The sequence below is a fragment of the Cervus canadensis genome, chromosome 25 (assembly GCF_019320065.1).
Source record: "Cervus canadensis isolate Bull #8, Minnesota chromosome 25, ASM1932006v1, whole genome shotgun sequence".
Lineage (NCBI taxonomy): Eukaryota > Metazoa > Chordata > Mammalia > Artiodactyla > Cervidae > Cervus > Cervus canadensis.
The window spans coordinates 26,790,594-26,807,716 of NC_057410.1; the positions used below are offsets into that span (position 1 = coordinate 26,790,594).

Below are 17,123 nucleotides of genomic sequence, written 5' to 3' on the forward strand. Positions count from 1 at the left end.
GCCAAAGCAAAAACACCCACTTGTGGATGTGATTGGTGATGAAGTAAAATCCGATGCTGTAAAGAGCAGTATTGCATAGGAACCTGAAATGTTAGGTCCATGAATCAAGGCAAATTGGAAGTGGACAAACAGGAGATGGCAAGAATGAACATCGACATTTTAGGAATCAGTGAACTAAAATGGACTGGAATGGGTGAATTTAACTCAGATGACCGTTAGATACATCTACTACTGTGGGCAAGAATCCCTCAGAAGAAATGGAGTAGCCATCATAGTCAACAAAAGAGTCTGAAATGCAGTACTTGGATGCAGTCTCAAAAACGACAGAATGATCTCTGTTTCCAAGGCATATCATTCAGTATCACAGTAATCCAAGTCTACACCCCGACCAGTAATGCTGAAGAAGCTGAAATTGAATGGTTTTATGAAGACCTACAAGACCTTCTAGAACGAACACCCAAAAAAGATGTCCTTTTCATTATTGGGGACTGGAATGCAAAAGTAGGAAGTCAAGAGGTACCTGGAGTAACGGGCAAATTTGGCCTTGGAGTACAAAACGAAGCAGGTCAAAGGCTAACAGTTTTGCCAAGAGAAGGCACTGATCAAAGCAAACACCCTCATTCAACAACAAAAGAGAAGACTACACATGGACAACACCAGATGGTCAATACCAAAATTAGATTGATTATATTCTCTGCAGCCAAAGATGGAGAAGCTCTATACAGTCAGGAAAAACAAGACCAGGAGCTAACTTTATTGCCAAATTCAGACTTAAATTGAAGAAAGTAAGAAAACCACTAGACCATTCAGGTATGAATGGTCTAAATCAAACCCCTTACTATTATACAGTGGAAGTGACAAATAGATTCAAGAGATTAGATCTTATAGACAGAGTGCCTGAAGAACTATGGACAGAGGTTCGTGACATTGTACAAGAGGCAGTGATCAAGACTCTCCAAGAAAAAGAAATGCAAGAAGGCAAAATGGTTGTCTGAGGAGGCCTTTCAAATAGCTGAGAAAAGAAGGGAAGCCAGAGGCAAAGGAAAAAAGGAAAGATAAACCCATTTGAACGCAGAGTTCCAAGTAAGAAAGCCTTCCTCAGTGATCAGTGCAAAGAAATAGAGGAAAACAGTAGAATGGGAAAGACTAGAGATCTCTTCAAGAAAATTAGAGATACCAAGGGAACATTAATGCAAAGATGAGCACAATAAAGGACAGAAATTGTATGGACCTAACAGAAGTAGAAGATACTAAGAAGAGGTTCAAGACTACACAGAAGAACTACACAAAAAAGATCTTCATGACCCAGATAACCACGATGGTGTGATCACTCACCTAGAGCCAGACATCCTGGAATGCAAAGTCAAGTGGGCCTTAGGAAGCATCACTATGAACAAAGCTAATGGGGGTGATGGAATTCCAGATGAACTATTTCAAATCCTAAAAGATGATGCTGTGAAAGTGCTGCACTCAGTATGCCAGCAAATCTGGAAATCTCAGCAGTGGCCACAAGACTGGAAAAGGTCAGTTTTCAAAATCCCAAAGGAAGGCAGTGCTAAAGAACATTCAAACTACTGCACAATTGTTCTCATCTCACATGCTAGCAAAGTAATGCTCAAAATTCTCCAAGCCAGGCTTCAACAGTATGTGAACTGTGAACCTCCAGATGTTCAAGCTGGATTTAGAAAAGGCAGAGGAACCAGAGATCAAATTGCCAACATCTGCTGGATCATCGAAAAAGCAAGAGAGTTCCAGAAAAACATCTACTTTTGCTTTATTGACTACACCAAAGCCTTTGACTGTGTGGATCACAACAGTGACTGTGGAAACTTCTTCAAGATATGGGGATACCAGATCACCTGACCTGCCTCCTGAAAAATCTGTATGCAGGTCAGGAGGCAACAGTTAGAACCAGACATGGAAAAACAGACTGGTTCCAAATTGGTAAAGGAATACGTCAAGGCTGTATACTGTCACCCTGCGTATTTAACTTATATGCAGAGTACATCATGCAAAATGCCAGGCTGGATGAAGCACAAGCTGCAATCAGGATCGCTGGGAGAAATACCAATAACGTCAGATAAGCAGATGATACCACCCTCATGGCAGAAAGCAAAGAAGAACTAAAGAGCCTCTTGATAAAAGTGAAAGAGGAGAGTGAAAAAGTTGGCTTAAAATTCAACATTCAGAAAATGAAGATCATGGCATCTGGTCCCATCACTTCATGGCAAATAGATGGGGAAACAGTGGAAACAGTGGCTGACTTTATTTTTCTGGGCTCCAAAATCACTGCAGATGGTGACCACAGCCATGAAATTAAAAGACACTCCTTGGAAGGAAAGCTATGACCAACCTAGACAGCATATTAAAAAGCAGAGACATTACCCTACCAACAAAGGTCCGTCTAAGCTATGGTTTTTCTGGTAGTCATGTATGGGTGTAAGAGTTGGGCCATGAGGAAAGCTGAGCACCGAAGAAGTCATGCTTTTGAACTGTGGTGTTGGAGAAGGCTCTTGAGAGTCTCTTGGACAGCAAGGAGATCCAACCAGTCCATCCTAAAGGAAATCAGTCCTGAATATTCATTGGAAGGACTGATGCTGAAGCTGAAACTCCAATACTTTGGCCACCTGATGCGAAGAATCGACTCATTGGAAAAGACTCTGATGCTGGGAAAGATGAAGGCAGGTGGAGAAGGGGACGACAGAGGATGAGATAGTTGGATGGCATCACTAACTCGATAGACATGAGTTTGAGTAAACTCTGGGAGTCGATGATGGACAGGGAAGCCTCACGTCCTGCAGTCCACGGGGTCACAGAAAGTTGGATACAACTGAGTGACTGAACTGAACTGGCTTTAGTTAGGATCTGAAAAGTAAGGGAATCTCTGAGTATAATGGTACCTCTAGAGGTAGACTGTTAAGATTCATGAGTTCTGTTTTTACTCAGTAATTTCTGTATCTCCATAGTGGGATACTGTCAACAAAAACAGTTAGACACCTATTAAAGGCAGCAAGAATTTCACAGTTCGTTCATACAGTAGGGAAGAGAAACTCCAGCATAAATTAAGCTCAACTCTGCTGAAAGAAAAGTTGGGTCCCTTTTAAAATGCTGCTGCTGCTAAGTCACTTCAGTCGTGTCTGACTCTGCGACCCCATAGACAGCAGCCCACCAGGCTCCCCCGTCCCTGGGATTCTTCAGGCAAGAATACTGGAGTGGGGTGCCATTTCCTTCTCCAATGCATGAAAGTGAAAAGTGAAAGTGAACTTGGTCAGTCGTGTCCAACTCTTAGCGACCCCATGGACTGCAGCCTACCAGGCTCCTCCATCCATGGGATTTTCCAGGCAAGAGTACTGGAGTGGGGTGCCATTGCCTTCTCTGTTTAAAATGCTGGAGTGTAGTAAAGGAAAAGTATTGAAGAGGTTAGGTGGAGAGGTTGGTCAGTGTGATCATGCCATCTGTGTCTGCTTGCTAATTGGTGCTTCTCAAACTGAGGTTCCCATCCTTCCACAGAGACTGGTAGACAAGGGCCCTGTCCTTCTTGGTGATTACATTTCAACGGGATGACTTTCAGGTCCTTGAGAGAGACATTTCTGTGCTGTAAAAGATTTGTATTTCAAGGGTCAGAGAAAGGATTGACAGCTGCAATTTTTCTAAGGTTAAGTGCTCTAAGAAAGTGAGGTCAAAGGTGTTGGCTAGAACAAGCAGTTAGTTATTTTGGCAGCATTAAGCTTTCTCAGGGAGACCTTTTGAAGATAACTGGGTCATCCCAGGGACACAGCCTTAAGCTGACGGAAGCTGTGCTAGAGTTTGGTCTTGTGTCTTACAGTGTGTGAGGGAGGTTGAATGGAGTTGCTTGTGCTGAGAATCTACAGTTTTCAGTACCTGGATAAAGGAATTTCTGTTTCTTTTTCATCGAAGTATAGTTGATTTGCAATGTTGTGTTACTTAACGCTGTTCAGAGTGATTCAGTTACAACTAATAACAATAATAATAATCTCTTTTCTCTCTCTCTCCATATATATGTGTGTATGTGTTAGTCGCTCAGTCATGTCCGACTATAGCCCACCAGGCTTTTCTGTCCATGGAATTCTCCAGGCAAGAATACTGGAGTGGATTGCCATTCCCTTCTCCAGAGTATATATTCAACATCCTATGCAGGGGCTTTCCAGATGGTACTAGTGGGAAAGAATCCACCTCCCAATGCAGGAGATGCAAGATATATGGATTCGATTGCTGGGTCAGGGAGATCCCCTGGAGTAGCAAGTGGCAACCCGCTCCAGTATTCCTGCCTGGGAAATTCCATGGGCAGAGGAGCCTGGTGGGCTACATACAGCCCACTGGACAGGAAAGAGTTGGACACGACTGAGTGAGCACACACAATGTCCCATGCTAAACCGTAAGGGAAAATAATACTGACAAGAATAATGTATGTGTGTATGTATGTTTTTTTAAAAATATTCTTTTCCCTTATGGTTTAGCGTAGGATACTGAATATAGTTCTCTGTGCTGTACCTAAGTAGGACCTTGTTGTTCACCCATTCTATATATAAAAGCTTACATCTAACTCCAACCTCTCACTCCATTCCCTCCCTCAGCCCCTCCCCCTAGGTAACCACCAGTCTATTCTCTCTCTAGCCCTGATTCTGTTTCATAGGTTCATCTGTGTCATATTTTAAATTCCATATATAAGTGGGTATCATATGGTATTTGTCATCCTTCTTTCTGACTTCTCTTAGTATGATAATCTCTAGTTGTATTCATCATGCTGCAAGTGGCATTATTTCCTCTTTAGTGGCTGAGTCGTCTTCCGTTGTTTACGTACACTGCATCTTCTTTAGCCATCCACCTGTTGACGGGTGTTTAGTTGTTTCCATGTCTTGCCTGTTGTGTATAGTGCTGCTGTGAACATGGGGATGCATGTATCTTTTGAATTGTAGTTTTGTCCAATATATGCCCAGGAAGTAGGATTGCTGGATCATATGGTAAATCTGTTTTTAGTTTTCCAAGGAATTTCCATACTGTTTTCTATAGTGTCTGCACTACTTCACCAGCTTACAGTCTCACTAACAGTGTAGGAGGGTTCTTTTTTTTTCTCTACACCCTCTCCAGCATTTGTTATTTGTAGACTTCTAAGTACGGCCATTCTGACTGGTGTGAGGTGGTACCTCATTGTATTTTTTTTTTTTGCAGGATCTTAGTTCCCTATCAGGGATCAAATTTGTGCCCACTGCAGTGGACATTTGGAGTCCTAACCACTGGACCACCAAGGAATTCCCCCTCCCTATAGTTTTGATTTGCATTTTTCTAATAAATAAGCAGTGTTGAACATCTTTTCATGTGCCTGTTAGCCATCTGTATGTCTTCTTTAGAGAAACGTGTTTTTAGGTCTTCTGCCCATTTTCGGATTGGGTCGTTTATTGAGTTGTATGCTCTGTTTGTAAATTTTGAAAAATGAAGCCCTTGTTGGTCACATCATTTGTTAATATTCCCTCCCATTCTATAGGTTGTCTTTTTGTTTTGTTTATGGTTTCCTTACTGTGTAAAAGTTTGTAAGTTTGATTAGGTCCCTTTTCTTTGTTTTTGTTTTTATTTCTGCTGCCTTGGGAGACTGACCTAAGAAAACATAAGAATGATTTATGTCAGAGAATGTTTCGCCTATGTTCTCTTCTAGGAGTTTTACAGTGTCATGTGTTATTTTTGTATATTGTGAGAGGATGTGTTGTAGCTGTCCATCTTTCCCAGCACTGCTTGCTGAAGAGACTGTCTTTTCCCATTGTATGAATATACAATATTCATACAATATTGTTTCCTGTGTTGAAGACTGACTGTACATATGTGGGTTTATTTTGGGGCGCTCTTTTCTGAGCCATTGAACTATATGTCTGTTTTTATGCCAATACCAGGCTGTTTTGATAACTGTAGCTTTGTAGTATTGGTGAAGTCTGGGAGGATTATACCTCATGTTTTGTTCTTTTTCTTCAGGATTGCTTTGGCAGTTCTGGGCCTTTTATGGTTCCATGTGATTTTTAGGATTATTTGTTCTAGTTTGGTGAAAAGTATCAGTGGTAATTTGAGAGGGATTGCATTAAATCTGTAGATTGCTTTGGGTATTATTGTGTTTTAACAATATAACTCTCCCAATCCAAGAGCATGGCCTATCTTTCCATTTCTTTCAATTATCTAATGTTTCCTTTATTAGTGTTTTACAGTTTCAGCCTATAAGTCTTTCATCTCCTTGGTCAGGTTTATTCCTAAGTATTTTATTTTGGGGGAATGTGATTTTAAAAGGTATTTTTTTACACTCCCTTTCTGATAATTTGGATAAATTTTTATATCTAATATTTTGTGACCTAGGCATTCAGGGGATAGTGAGACGAATTTAATCCAACTTTGGGAAAGGATAAAGAACCTTCAATGAAAGTGAATAAGGCATTATTATTGGGGACCTGATGCATACACAGAAGAGTCACGAAGGTGATTTTCAGGACTTGAGGAGCAACCTTGAATTTTTTTTTGTGTTTAAGCCCAGGATGAATGCTTAGAACCAGTATAGTCTAGGAGAAGGCGAGAGATCTGAAAATTTCTGGGAAAGCTTCTTGGAAGAGGTAGAACCTGAGCTGAGTCTTGAAAAGTGATGGGTGGACTTATCTTGGTTTAGTATTTTATTGTGGTATTTCCATGAATCTCCATCTGCTTTCCACAGAAATAAAATATTTCAAGTACAAAATTGAATCATGAAAAAAATTGTTTTTAAAGATGCTGCCCAAAGTTGGTATTTCTCACTTCTTAAAAAAATTTTTTTTTTTGTTTTGGCCACACCACACATCATGGGGGATCTTAGTTCCCCAACTAGGGATCGAACCTGTGCCCTCTGCAGTGGAAGCACAGAGTCTTAACCACTGGACTACCAGGGAAGCCTCTCTCTCACTTTTTGACCCTTGATTTCTTAATTGGTTTTTAACCAGCTCTCTTCAGAATGACATGTCCTAAAGAACAATGATGTTTTTATACAGTCAGTTCCACCACCCAAAATATCTTCCAACCCTGTTCCCCGTACATACCATCAGGAAATTATATATCTTTCAAGATCCAGCTGAAATAGCACCCTATCTTTGCTCCCACAGTAGATTGGTTTCTATATTTTTGCTTGTATTATAACTCTCACTGTTCATTTTATACTCCTAGTACAATCTCCTGCACACAGAAATAGCTAATGTGTGATTAATAGATGTGGTTATATATAATAAGCTCTAAAATGTGTTTTCTAGTATAAAGAACTCAGCTATCTTACATGCACAGGTATTACATTATGTTAATTGAATTTTTATTTGTTCTTAGATGTCATTAAGAGGATCTGCGCCAGTGACAATTGTACCTCTTCCTGGAGAGCAAGTACAGGTTCAGGGGGTCATCCAGACAGCTCAGTCTTCTGTAATTCACCCACCACACGTGCAAACGGTACAGAAATTAAAAGACTTAGTGGTTGAGAGAGGGGACTTGTGAACCTGGAGTCTTTGGACAACTGAAGTTGCTGTAGTTTCAATATTATAGACCAAGATAACGATGTCTTAGAAATTGGACTATAGAACAAATGAAGTGAATGGAAAAGTTTTAGAACTTCTAGTTTCATGTATATACTACCCAGTGAAAACAGAAGGCAACTTTGGGGAGAAGTTATTGTTTAGAATTTAAGGAAATGAAAGATTTTCTGAAGGGAAAGTACCTTTTTATCCTAGTGGTATCCTTCACGAAAAAGAGAATTCTGAAGAAAGGGTGAAGAAAGTACCTACTTTATGGTGATCAAATAAAAGAGAGTTCACTCATTGTAAAGTTCTTACTTATACCTGTCTACCTGTCTATTTACACCTGGCAACAGTAGGAAGGAAAGAGCCATCCTGGGGTCTTTGCTTTTTACTCTTTCTCCCCATTTTATCTTCTGGCTCCTGTGTCTCAGAATGCCTTTGGTCATCTTTCATTTTTAGAAGCAGCTATCTTGAAAGAAAAGCTGTGTAGCTCATTTTCCCTGAGTATATACAGTGTCTGTGTAGCTCATTTTTCCTCTTGAGTATATACAGTGGCTTGTATAACTCCTCTTTCCTCTTAAGTATATACAGTGTCTGTGTAGCTCATTTCCCTCTTCAGTATATACAGTATCTGTGTAGCTCATTTCCCCTCTTCAGTATATACAGTGTCTGTGTAGCTCATTTCCCTCTTGAGTATATACAGTATCTGTGTAGCTCATTTTTCCTCTTGAGTATGTACAGTGTCTGTATAATCCATCTTTCCTCTTGAGTATATACAGTGTCTGTGTAGCTGATTTTCCTCTTGAGCATATATGGTGTCTGTATAACTCATTTTTCCTTGACTATACACAGTGTCTGTGTAGCTCTTTTTCCCTTTTGAGTATATACAGCGTCTGCCAGGGCTGTCAGCTCTGGAGCTGAATCTTTATGTATTTTTTCCTTTGTGAAAGGTGACTCCTGCATGGTTTTTCTGAGTTTTTATGTGAAGATTTTACTCTTGCTAGTGCTGTCGTTAAAGGTTCTTCCTCTTAGTTATAAAGAATGTCTTAGTTCTAGGAATTATTTTCTTACTTGGGTTCGCTGGGAGACTGGAGTAAATCTGCAGACAAAAGGTAAAACAGCTAAGATTTAGATTAGAAATGGCGTATCTGTGATGCTTGAGGAAACAGAAGCAACTGATCTTCTCTAATTTTTACTGTATTGTTTGTTACTGTGGTTATTTATTAACTATTATTGATTATGACCCATTTTTTCTTTTCTATCAAAAGATAAAGATTTAAGATATAAAAAAGTATAAGTACACTTGAACTCATTTTTGAAGGTGACTATACAGTGTAAAACACACTTCTTTGGAAATTTAAGATCTAAGTCTAAGTAGTTTAGGGGAAGGCTTTCTGTATATAGTAGGTAATTAGAGAATTTATTTATTATGTCCTTTCTAGAAGCCTGTTTTATTTTTTTTTAAAAGAAGTCAGGTATCACAATGTAGCTTCAGAAAAATATTGAGAAATGTAATACATTTTAAAAATCCTTATTTCCTCAATTGTAAGATATAACTTAAAACTTGCATATGGTTTTAATAGGTTTTCCTTTTTTTCTCTGCTTGAAACTTTTCTCCTCAACATCTCCAGCACTGGCTTCTCTTGCCTTTCAGATCTCAAGTTAAATATCTCATCAAGAAGGCTTTCACAAACAATCAATAGGTTTATTATTAATCATAGTTAACATTTAATGTGTGCTTGTGCTATGCCTTGCACTAAATGCTTTACATGTATTAACTAATTCAATTATGAAATGAGATAAAGCTAATAATTACAGATTTTTAAGTTTACTTATGTTTGTACCTGCCCTTGCCAGTGACTTCCACTTTGCCAGATCTAATAGTTGTCCTGGGTCCTTACATTACTTCACCTGCTAGCAGAATTTGACATGGTTGATCATTCTTTTCTCCTTAATACTCTGTCTTTGCTAGTTTTTCAAGGACACCGCGCTCATTTAGTATTCCTCCTGCCTCACTGGTGGCTTATTCTTGGCCCCATTTGCTGGTTCCTCCCCTTCTTTCCAACCTCTTACTGCTAAGAATGTCCCTGGATTTTGTCCTATCTCTCCTTGCTGAGCTCACTCAGTCTTGTGGCTTTAAGGACTGTCCTAGAGAGCTGACTTCCAATATGTATGTCTAGCCCAAAGCTCTTCCCTGACACACAGGTTTGTATATTCAGCAGACTCCTCAATGTCATTATCTATTAACTAGTTATTAGTTGGATATCTAATAGCATTTCAAAGCATGTCCAAAATCCAAATCAGATAGCATTAATGATAAAAAATCTGAGTAGTGTGCATCAGTCTCAAGACTGATATTTACAACTCTAGTGCAGTAGTATTGCTTTATTTGGGGGATAGACTTCTTAGTTCAGAGCCTGCTGTGTTGTATGTTCCTTTAGTTTAGACTCCTGAAATAAAGTTTTTCCTTTTTCCTTTTATTTCTTTCTTTTAGACCTTAGATTTAATGACAAATGAATCTGGGTGGTAGAAGACAGATCATTTTTTCTGAAAGTAAAACTTAAATTTAATTCTTTTCCCACTTGGTTTGTTCATCTTAGTAAAACCAGTTCTGTTTTTCAGGTATCATCTTTATCAGAGAGTGAGGAGTCTCAGGACTCATCTGACAGCATAGGCTCCTCACAGAAAACCCACGGGATCCTAGCACGGCGCCCATCTTACAGGTTAGTGCTCATGTATCAAATCCTGTGTGTGTTATATTACCACATGAGTTTGAATGGTGTTGTGCAAAGCAAATTACATCAAAAAGGAACATGTGTTTGTATCAGAAGGCACGTGTTAAGAGAGATAGGCCTGAGCCAGGCAGGTTATGAAGGGCCCCTGTTGCTGTGCTAAGGAGGAATTTAGACTTAACCTTCTGGCAAAGTGTTAGATATCTGTATTTACTTTTAGTTAACTTTAATAGTAATTTGAAAGGACTGAAGATTTTAAGAATTGAACTACTTTGTGTTCCCTTCCTTAGCCTCCTAGCTTTTGTCTCTCCCTTTTGTGTGTGTCCCTTTGGTGAAACACAACTCTTCTATATTCTGCATATATTCTAGGCCTCATTTCCTCCTGGAAGCATTCTTTGTTTATTTCTCTGGAGCTTCCCAAGACCAGATTAGGTCTTTCTTCAGTGGCATCCTTGAACTGATTCCTTTTATAGTACTTATCTCATCCTGTTAGAATTCCAGTTTATTTATGGGCATGGTGTATGCATTATTTTTTGTGATCCCAGGACCTATCAAAATGACCAGCTGAAAGCAGATGCTTAATAATTATTTGCTGAAGTAGTGCAACTCACAGAAAGCTTTTAAAATAACCTGGGTGATTTCATATAGGGTAGTGGGATGTCTTTGACATGGGTGGATCTGAGACATTTCTGTGTTAGAACTGACAAAACCTGGTGACCGGAGGGTAGGAGGAAAGGGAGAGAGAAAAGGATGAAATGTTTTTGAAACACATAAACAAATGCAGTAAGGTTTTAGATCTTATAAGAGAATTTTGTATATGCTGTAGAGTCATTCCTGCCTGATGGAACAAATAGGAAAGACTTCATAAAAGATGTGATTTAGTTCATTATCAGTCTGATAAATTTGGAGAGCTAGGAGCAGAGATGGGTTTTGTGAGGCAGAAAGATAGCTTCTTAGGCTGAGGAAACAGGGTAATAAAGGTGGATTATATGATATCAAAGAAGTTGGCCTATTCTGGGGACTGGGAATTTAAGGTACAGAGAGGAACAGGTTGGTTTAGCAAGAAAAGGTAAACAGGAGCCTTGTTACCATGTTAAGGAATTGGGATTCTACTGAATAAACAGTTAACTAACAGGAGAAATTTTGTCTGGAATTTGGGGGAGGGGGTATGTGAAAAATAAGCCTACTAAAAGGAGCTTGTAATCTGAAACTAAAAAAAGTAACCCAGGGACTTCTCTGGTGGTCTAATGGTTAAGACTCCGTGCCTCCACTGCAGGTGGCGGGGGTTCGATCCCTCATCGGAGAACTAAGATCCCACATGCCATACTGTGTGGCTTGAAAAAAGAGTAATCCACTATGAAAGGAATTTCTCAGCCTTAGAAAACAAAGTCCCAACCAGATAAATTAAAACAAACTTACACCTAGATATATCTTATGAAGCAATAAAAATAAGATCTTTGGAAGAAAGCTTCCAAAGAGAAAAGATGTGACCAATAGTCAGACAACAGATTTTTGAACTGTAGTACTAGGAGACAATGGACTAAAATCTTTATATGACAAGAGAGCATAACAGTTGGCTGAAATTACATATCCACCTGAACAATCACTCAGAAATAATGGTGAAGTTAAATTAAAATCATTTGAAACTGATGTAAGAAATTACTAAAGAGTACATGTCAGGAAGAATAAAATAAAATGAAACAAAAGGAATGTGAATATAAGAATAGTGAACCAAGACATTAATTTAAGATACCATTGACTTTTTAGAATAATACTAATAATGATTAATTTGAGTAGTTTAAAATCAAATGTAAAAAATATACCAGACAGAAACATATAAGACTGGAATGGTTTTCTAGAGTCTTGTATTAATTACCTCTAGACTGTTAGACATAATGACCAAAGGAATACAGGTAAAATGTTTACTTTTCAAATAGGAGGGCTCTCAGCACAAAACCGGTAGCTCTTGGATAAGATACTTACTAATGAATTGTGCGTTTATAGGAAATAACAGAAGCGTCTTCTAATCCTATTCCAATAAATATAAAGCCATGTACAGACAAATAGGTGAGCTGAAACCGAATGGAAAGCAGAAGCAAACAAGCGTGACAGGCAGCAGGGTACACCCATTGCTTCCGCAGGAAGGGGCCATGAGCCCAAGACTTTTGTATTAAGCTGAGAACCCTACAAGAAGCTAGAACATCTGAAAGAAAGCTTCCTCAAGTGAAGTTTTCTGAATTTATCAAAAATCAACCAAATATGAATTTACAATCAGAAATCAAACATACAAGGAAATAAACCATCGTAAGTGAGAATCAAAAGAAACAGTATATAGTCAACTCAAATGCAGAAAAAGTACTTAATAAAATTCAGCACATACTCATATTTTTAGCAAGTAAAGAATAAAAATGGACTTTCCTAGCATACATAGACTTTGAGAACTGAACTATACATAACGGCAGATCATAGCTCAAGTTCCAAACTGGCCACTACATGGTGCACACAGGGTCAAATCTGATTAGCACTGCAGAGTCTTTGAAAACTGAAACTGATGTTGGAACTACAACCCACAGAAGGCCAATCAGAACTTGTGGTTTAGACACAACCAGGTTGATACCCTGCTAAAAGAAGAATATCAAAAATTCTCTGAAGGATTTAAAAGAGTCAGATATTATAATATTGAAAATGTCCATTACTTGGCATACAAAGAACCTGAAAGAATCTTAACTTGTAAGGAAAGACTATCAGCAAATGCCATCATCTCCTAGATGAACAAGATACTGGAATTATATGACAAGGACTTTAAAGGAGCTATTACTGCAATGTTCTAACGAGTAAGGGTAGATTCTCTTGAAATGAATGGAAAGATAGAAACTCTCAGCAAAAAAATAGATATAAAGAGAACAAAATAGAAATTCTATAGCTGAGAAATACAGTTAACAGAAATAAAACCTCACTGGATGGATTCAATAGAACAGAGGTAAGAAGTTTCTCAACTTAAAGATAGTTCAATGGAGAGTATCCAGTCTGAAGAATAGAGATCAGAAAAATTAATTCTCAGGGACTGGAGAGACAATACCCAAAGATTTAACACTGTGTCATGTGAGTCATAGAACGGAAAAAAAGTATGTTGCAGAAAAAATACTTTTGGAAATAATGACTGAAATGTTCCCAAGTTCAGTGAAACCTACAGATTCAAAAAACTTCACAAATCTTAAACAGGGTAAAACACAAAGAAACCCCTGCCCAGACATACCATAATCAAATAGCTATGAAATAAACACATACTGTGAGCAACCACTTATATGACACACCACTTATAAGGGAATGCTGTGAAAGACTATAGATTTCTCACCAAAACTGTTCAGGCTAGAAGAAATGAATAGCATTTTTAAAGTGCTGAAAGAAAAGAACTGTTAATCCAGAATTCTGTGTCTTGTAAAAATAACCCTCGGAAATGGAGTTGAACTAAGTATCCTCAGATAAAAGAAAACTAGGAGAAGTCATTAACAGCTGAGTTGCTCTAAAATAACTGCTAAGTTATTAAGACCAGAAGAAACTTGGAATAGCAAGATCTGGGCAAATATAATAGACTGTTCTTCTGTGAATAGTTTGATAGTTGAAATATATTTGACAGTTGGAAAAAATGACACTGATGGGGCTTTCAGTGTATGCAGAGGTAATATATAAAACAACTTACAAAATAAATGGGATAAGGTAGGGATTTAATATGGTAGTAAGGTTTCTAAGGTTCACTTCAAGTGGTAAAACATTGACTAAGTAGACTTGTTATCTGTATTGTAACACCAGAGCAACTACTAAAGAAACTATACAAAGAGATTTAGTCAAATACACAATAGGTAAATTAAAATGGAGTTTTAAAAAATCTTAACTCAAAAGAATGCAGAAGAATTTTTTTAAAAAGCAAATAATAAAATGTTAGTTTCACCAATATCAATAATTATATTAAGAGAGTATGGGACTTCCCTGGTGGGCCAGTGGTTAAGACTCCACACTTTCCAACCTAAATGTCCATCAACAGAGGAATGGATAAAAGAAAATGTGGTCCACGTACACTATGGAATATTACTCAGCCATAAAAGGAACAAAATAATGCCATTTGCAGAGACATAGATAGACCTAGGGACTGCCATACAGAGTGAGATAAGTCAGAAAGAGAAAAACAAAAAACAGATACTGTATAATATTGTTTATATTTGGAGTCTAGGAAAATGGTACAGGTGAACTTAATTGCAAAGCAGAAATAGTGACACAGATGTAGAGAAACAATTAACAGATACTAAGGCGGGTGGGTGGGATGAATTGGGAGAGTGGGATTGACATATATACACTGTTATGTATAAAATAGATAAGCTAATGAGAACCTGCTGTATAGCACAGGGGCCTCAGCTTAGTGCTCTGTGGTGACCTGAATGGGAAGGAAATCTAAAAAGAGGGGGTATATGTGTGTGTATAACTGATTCACTTTGCTGTACGGCAGAAATTAAGACAACACTGTAAAGCAGCTATACTCTATGATAAAAATCAATGTTAAAAAAGACTGCACTTCCACTACAGGAGGCGTGGGTTCCATCCCTGATCAGGGAGGTTCCCCGTGCCCTGTGGTGTGGCCCAAAAAGAAAAAAAAGAGCACATGACTTAAACTCACTAATTAAAAGAGATTATAAAACTATATACCAGTATTCTTTGTGAATACAGACACAAAAATCCTCAACAATTTGTTAGTAAATCAAATACCTTAACAGATAGAAGGTATTATACACCATAATTGAGTAGGATTGATTCCAGGAATGGAAAATTGGTTTAACATCTGAAAGTCAATTAATGTAATAAATCATATTTGTAGGATAAAACCAAAAAACTTACAGTCATCTCAACAGACACAAAAAGCATTTGATGAAATCGGGGTTAAAGGACTTCCCCAATGACTTAGCCCTAAGGAATCTGCCTGCCAATGCAGGAGATGCAAGAGACAAGGGAATGACAACCCACTCTAGTGTTCTTGCCTGGAGAAGCCCAGGGAGAGAAGAGCCTAGTTAGGCTGCAGTTCAGAGTCACTAAGAATCAGACACAACTGAATGACCAAGCACACACACAGTACCCTTTAATGATAAAAATTCTCATCAAACAAATAGATGGGAATTTCCTCAATCTGATGATGAGTATCTACAAAAGCCCACAGCTGACATATTTAATGGAGAAAGATTGAGTATTTTCTCCTCCTGAGAGCAGGCACAGGACAAGACTGTGAATGCTTACTCTCACTGCTTCCACTCTTAGGCACTTAGGCAAGAAAATTAAATAAAAAGCATACTGGAAAGGAAGAAATAAAAGTTTGCAGATGACAGTGATTTCATATATAGAAAATCCCAAAGGATCCACTAAAGTAGAAATAATAAACAAGTTCAGCAGGGTTGCAGGATACAAAATGAATTGTATTTTTCTACACTAGCAATAAACAATCCAGAAATGAAATTAAGAAAACAGTCCTACTCATAACAACATAAACTATATAAAATACATGAAATTAAATTTATAAATTCAAATTATATATCAGGTCAGCCAAAAAGTTTAGTTGGGTTTTTTTCCATATGGAAAAGCCTAAATGAACTTTTTGGCCAGTCAAGTAAATTTAACAGATGTATATAATATTAATACTTGCATATTAAAAACTACAAAACTTCATTGAGAGGAATTTTTAAAAATCTTAACTGGAAAGACATTATGTGTTCATTAACTGGAAGACTGAATATTGTTAAGACAAATTACCCAGTTAAAAAATGAGGAAAAGACTAGAATATTTATCCAAAGAAGATACACAAATGGCCAATAAGCATGTGAAAAATTGTTCAGCATGAATTGTCATTAGGTAAATGCAAATCAAAATAATGAGATACCACTTCAAACCTAGTAGGATGCTTAAAAAATCCAAAACATAACAAATGTTGGTAAGGGGAACAGTGGCTGTGGAATTAATCTGGCAGTTCTTCAAAATACTGAACATATTTACCTTATAAACCACTACTACTATTGCTATACATCTAAGCAAGAGAAATAACAATCACAATAAAAGTAAAGTGGGTGTATTGGTATCATACAAAATAGACTTGAGAGCAAAACATATTATCAGAGATAAAATCAGTTCACCAAGAAGATATAACAACCCTAAATACGTATGCACTTAACAACAGAGCTTCAGAATACATGTATCAAAAACTTACAGAACTGCAAAGCAAAATAAATCCACAGTTACAGTTGAAAATTTGTGTACATCTGAGTATCCAACAGAAGTTACAGCAGAAAATAAGCAAGATTATAGAACTGAACAATACCATCAACCAGTTGGATCTAATTGGCATTGTTAGAACACTTCACCTACATGCACAAAGAATATCCACCAAGAAAGACCACATCCTGGATCATAACAAACCTTAACAAATTTAGAAAAACTGAAATTACACAAAGTTCTTTACTCATACTTGAATTAGACTAGAAGCCAATAAAGGAAAGATAACAGGAAATCTCCATACAGAAATTAACACACTTAGAAATAATCTGTGGTCCAAACAGAAAATCTTAAGGGAAATTAGAAAACATTGAACTTAATGAAAGATAAAAATACAAAATACCAAACTCTGTAGGAAATAAGAAATCAGTAGGAAATAGAGGGAAATTTACCTTACTAAACACTTTATAGGAAGGAAGGTCTCAAATCAACAGTCTCAGCTTCCACTTTAAGAAACTAGGGGTAAAACAAAATAAGCTTAAAACAAGCAGGAGAAACAAAATAATAGAGATTAAGAGCAGAAATCAGGGAATTCCCTGGCAGTCTGTTGCTTAGGACTCC

General features: G+C 37.6%; 1 protein-coding gene across 3 annotated transcripts in view; it reads left to right on the plus strand.

Annotated features, from left to right (window-relative positions):
- Positions 1-17,123, plus strand: part of ATF1 (activating transcription factor 1) — a 63,313-nt gene that overhangs the window by 32,595 nt on the left and 13,595 nt on the right. For 2 of the 3 annotated variants that reach the window (XM_043446725.1, XM_043446724.1), the window contains exon 3: positions 10,146-10,246. In XM_043446725.1, the coding sequence (XP_043302660.1) occupies positions 10,146-10,246 (101 nt within the window). Of the gene's footprint in view, positions 1-7,338; positions 7,459-10,145; positions 10,247-17,123 lie in introns of all 3 variants that reach the window. The other variant, XM_043446723.1, reaches the window with a different exon arrangement.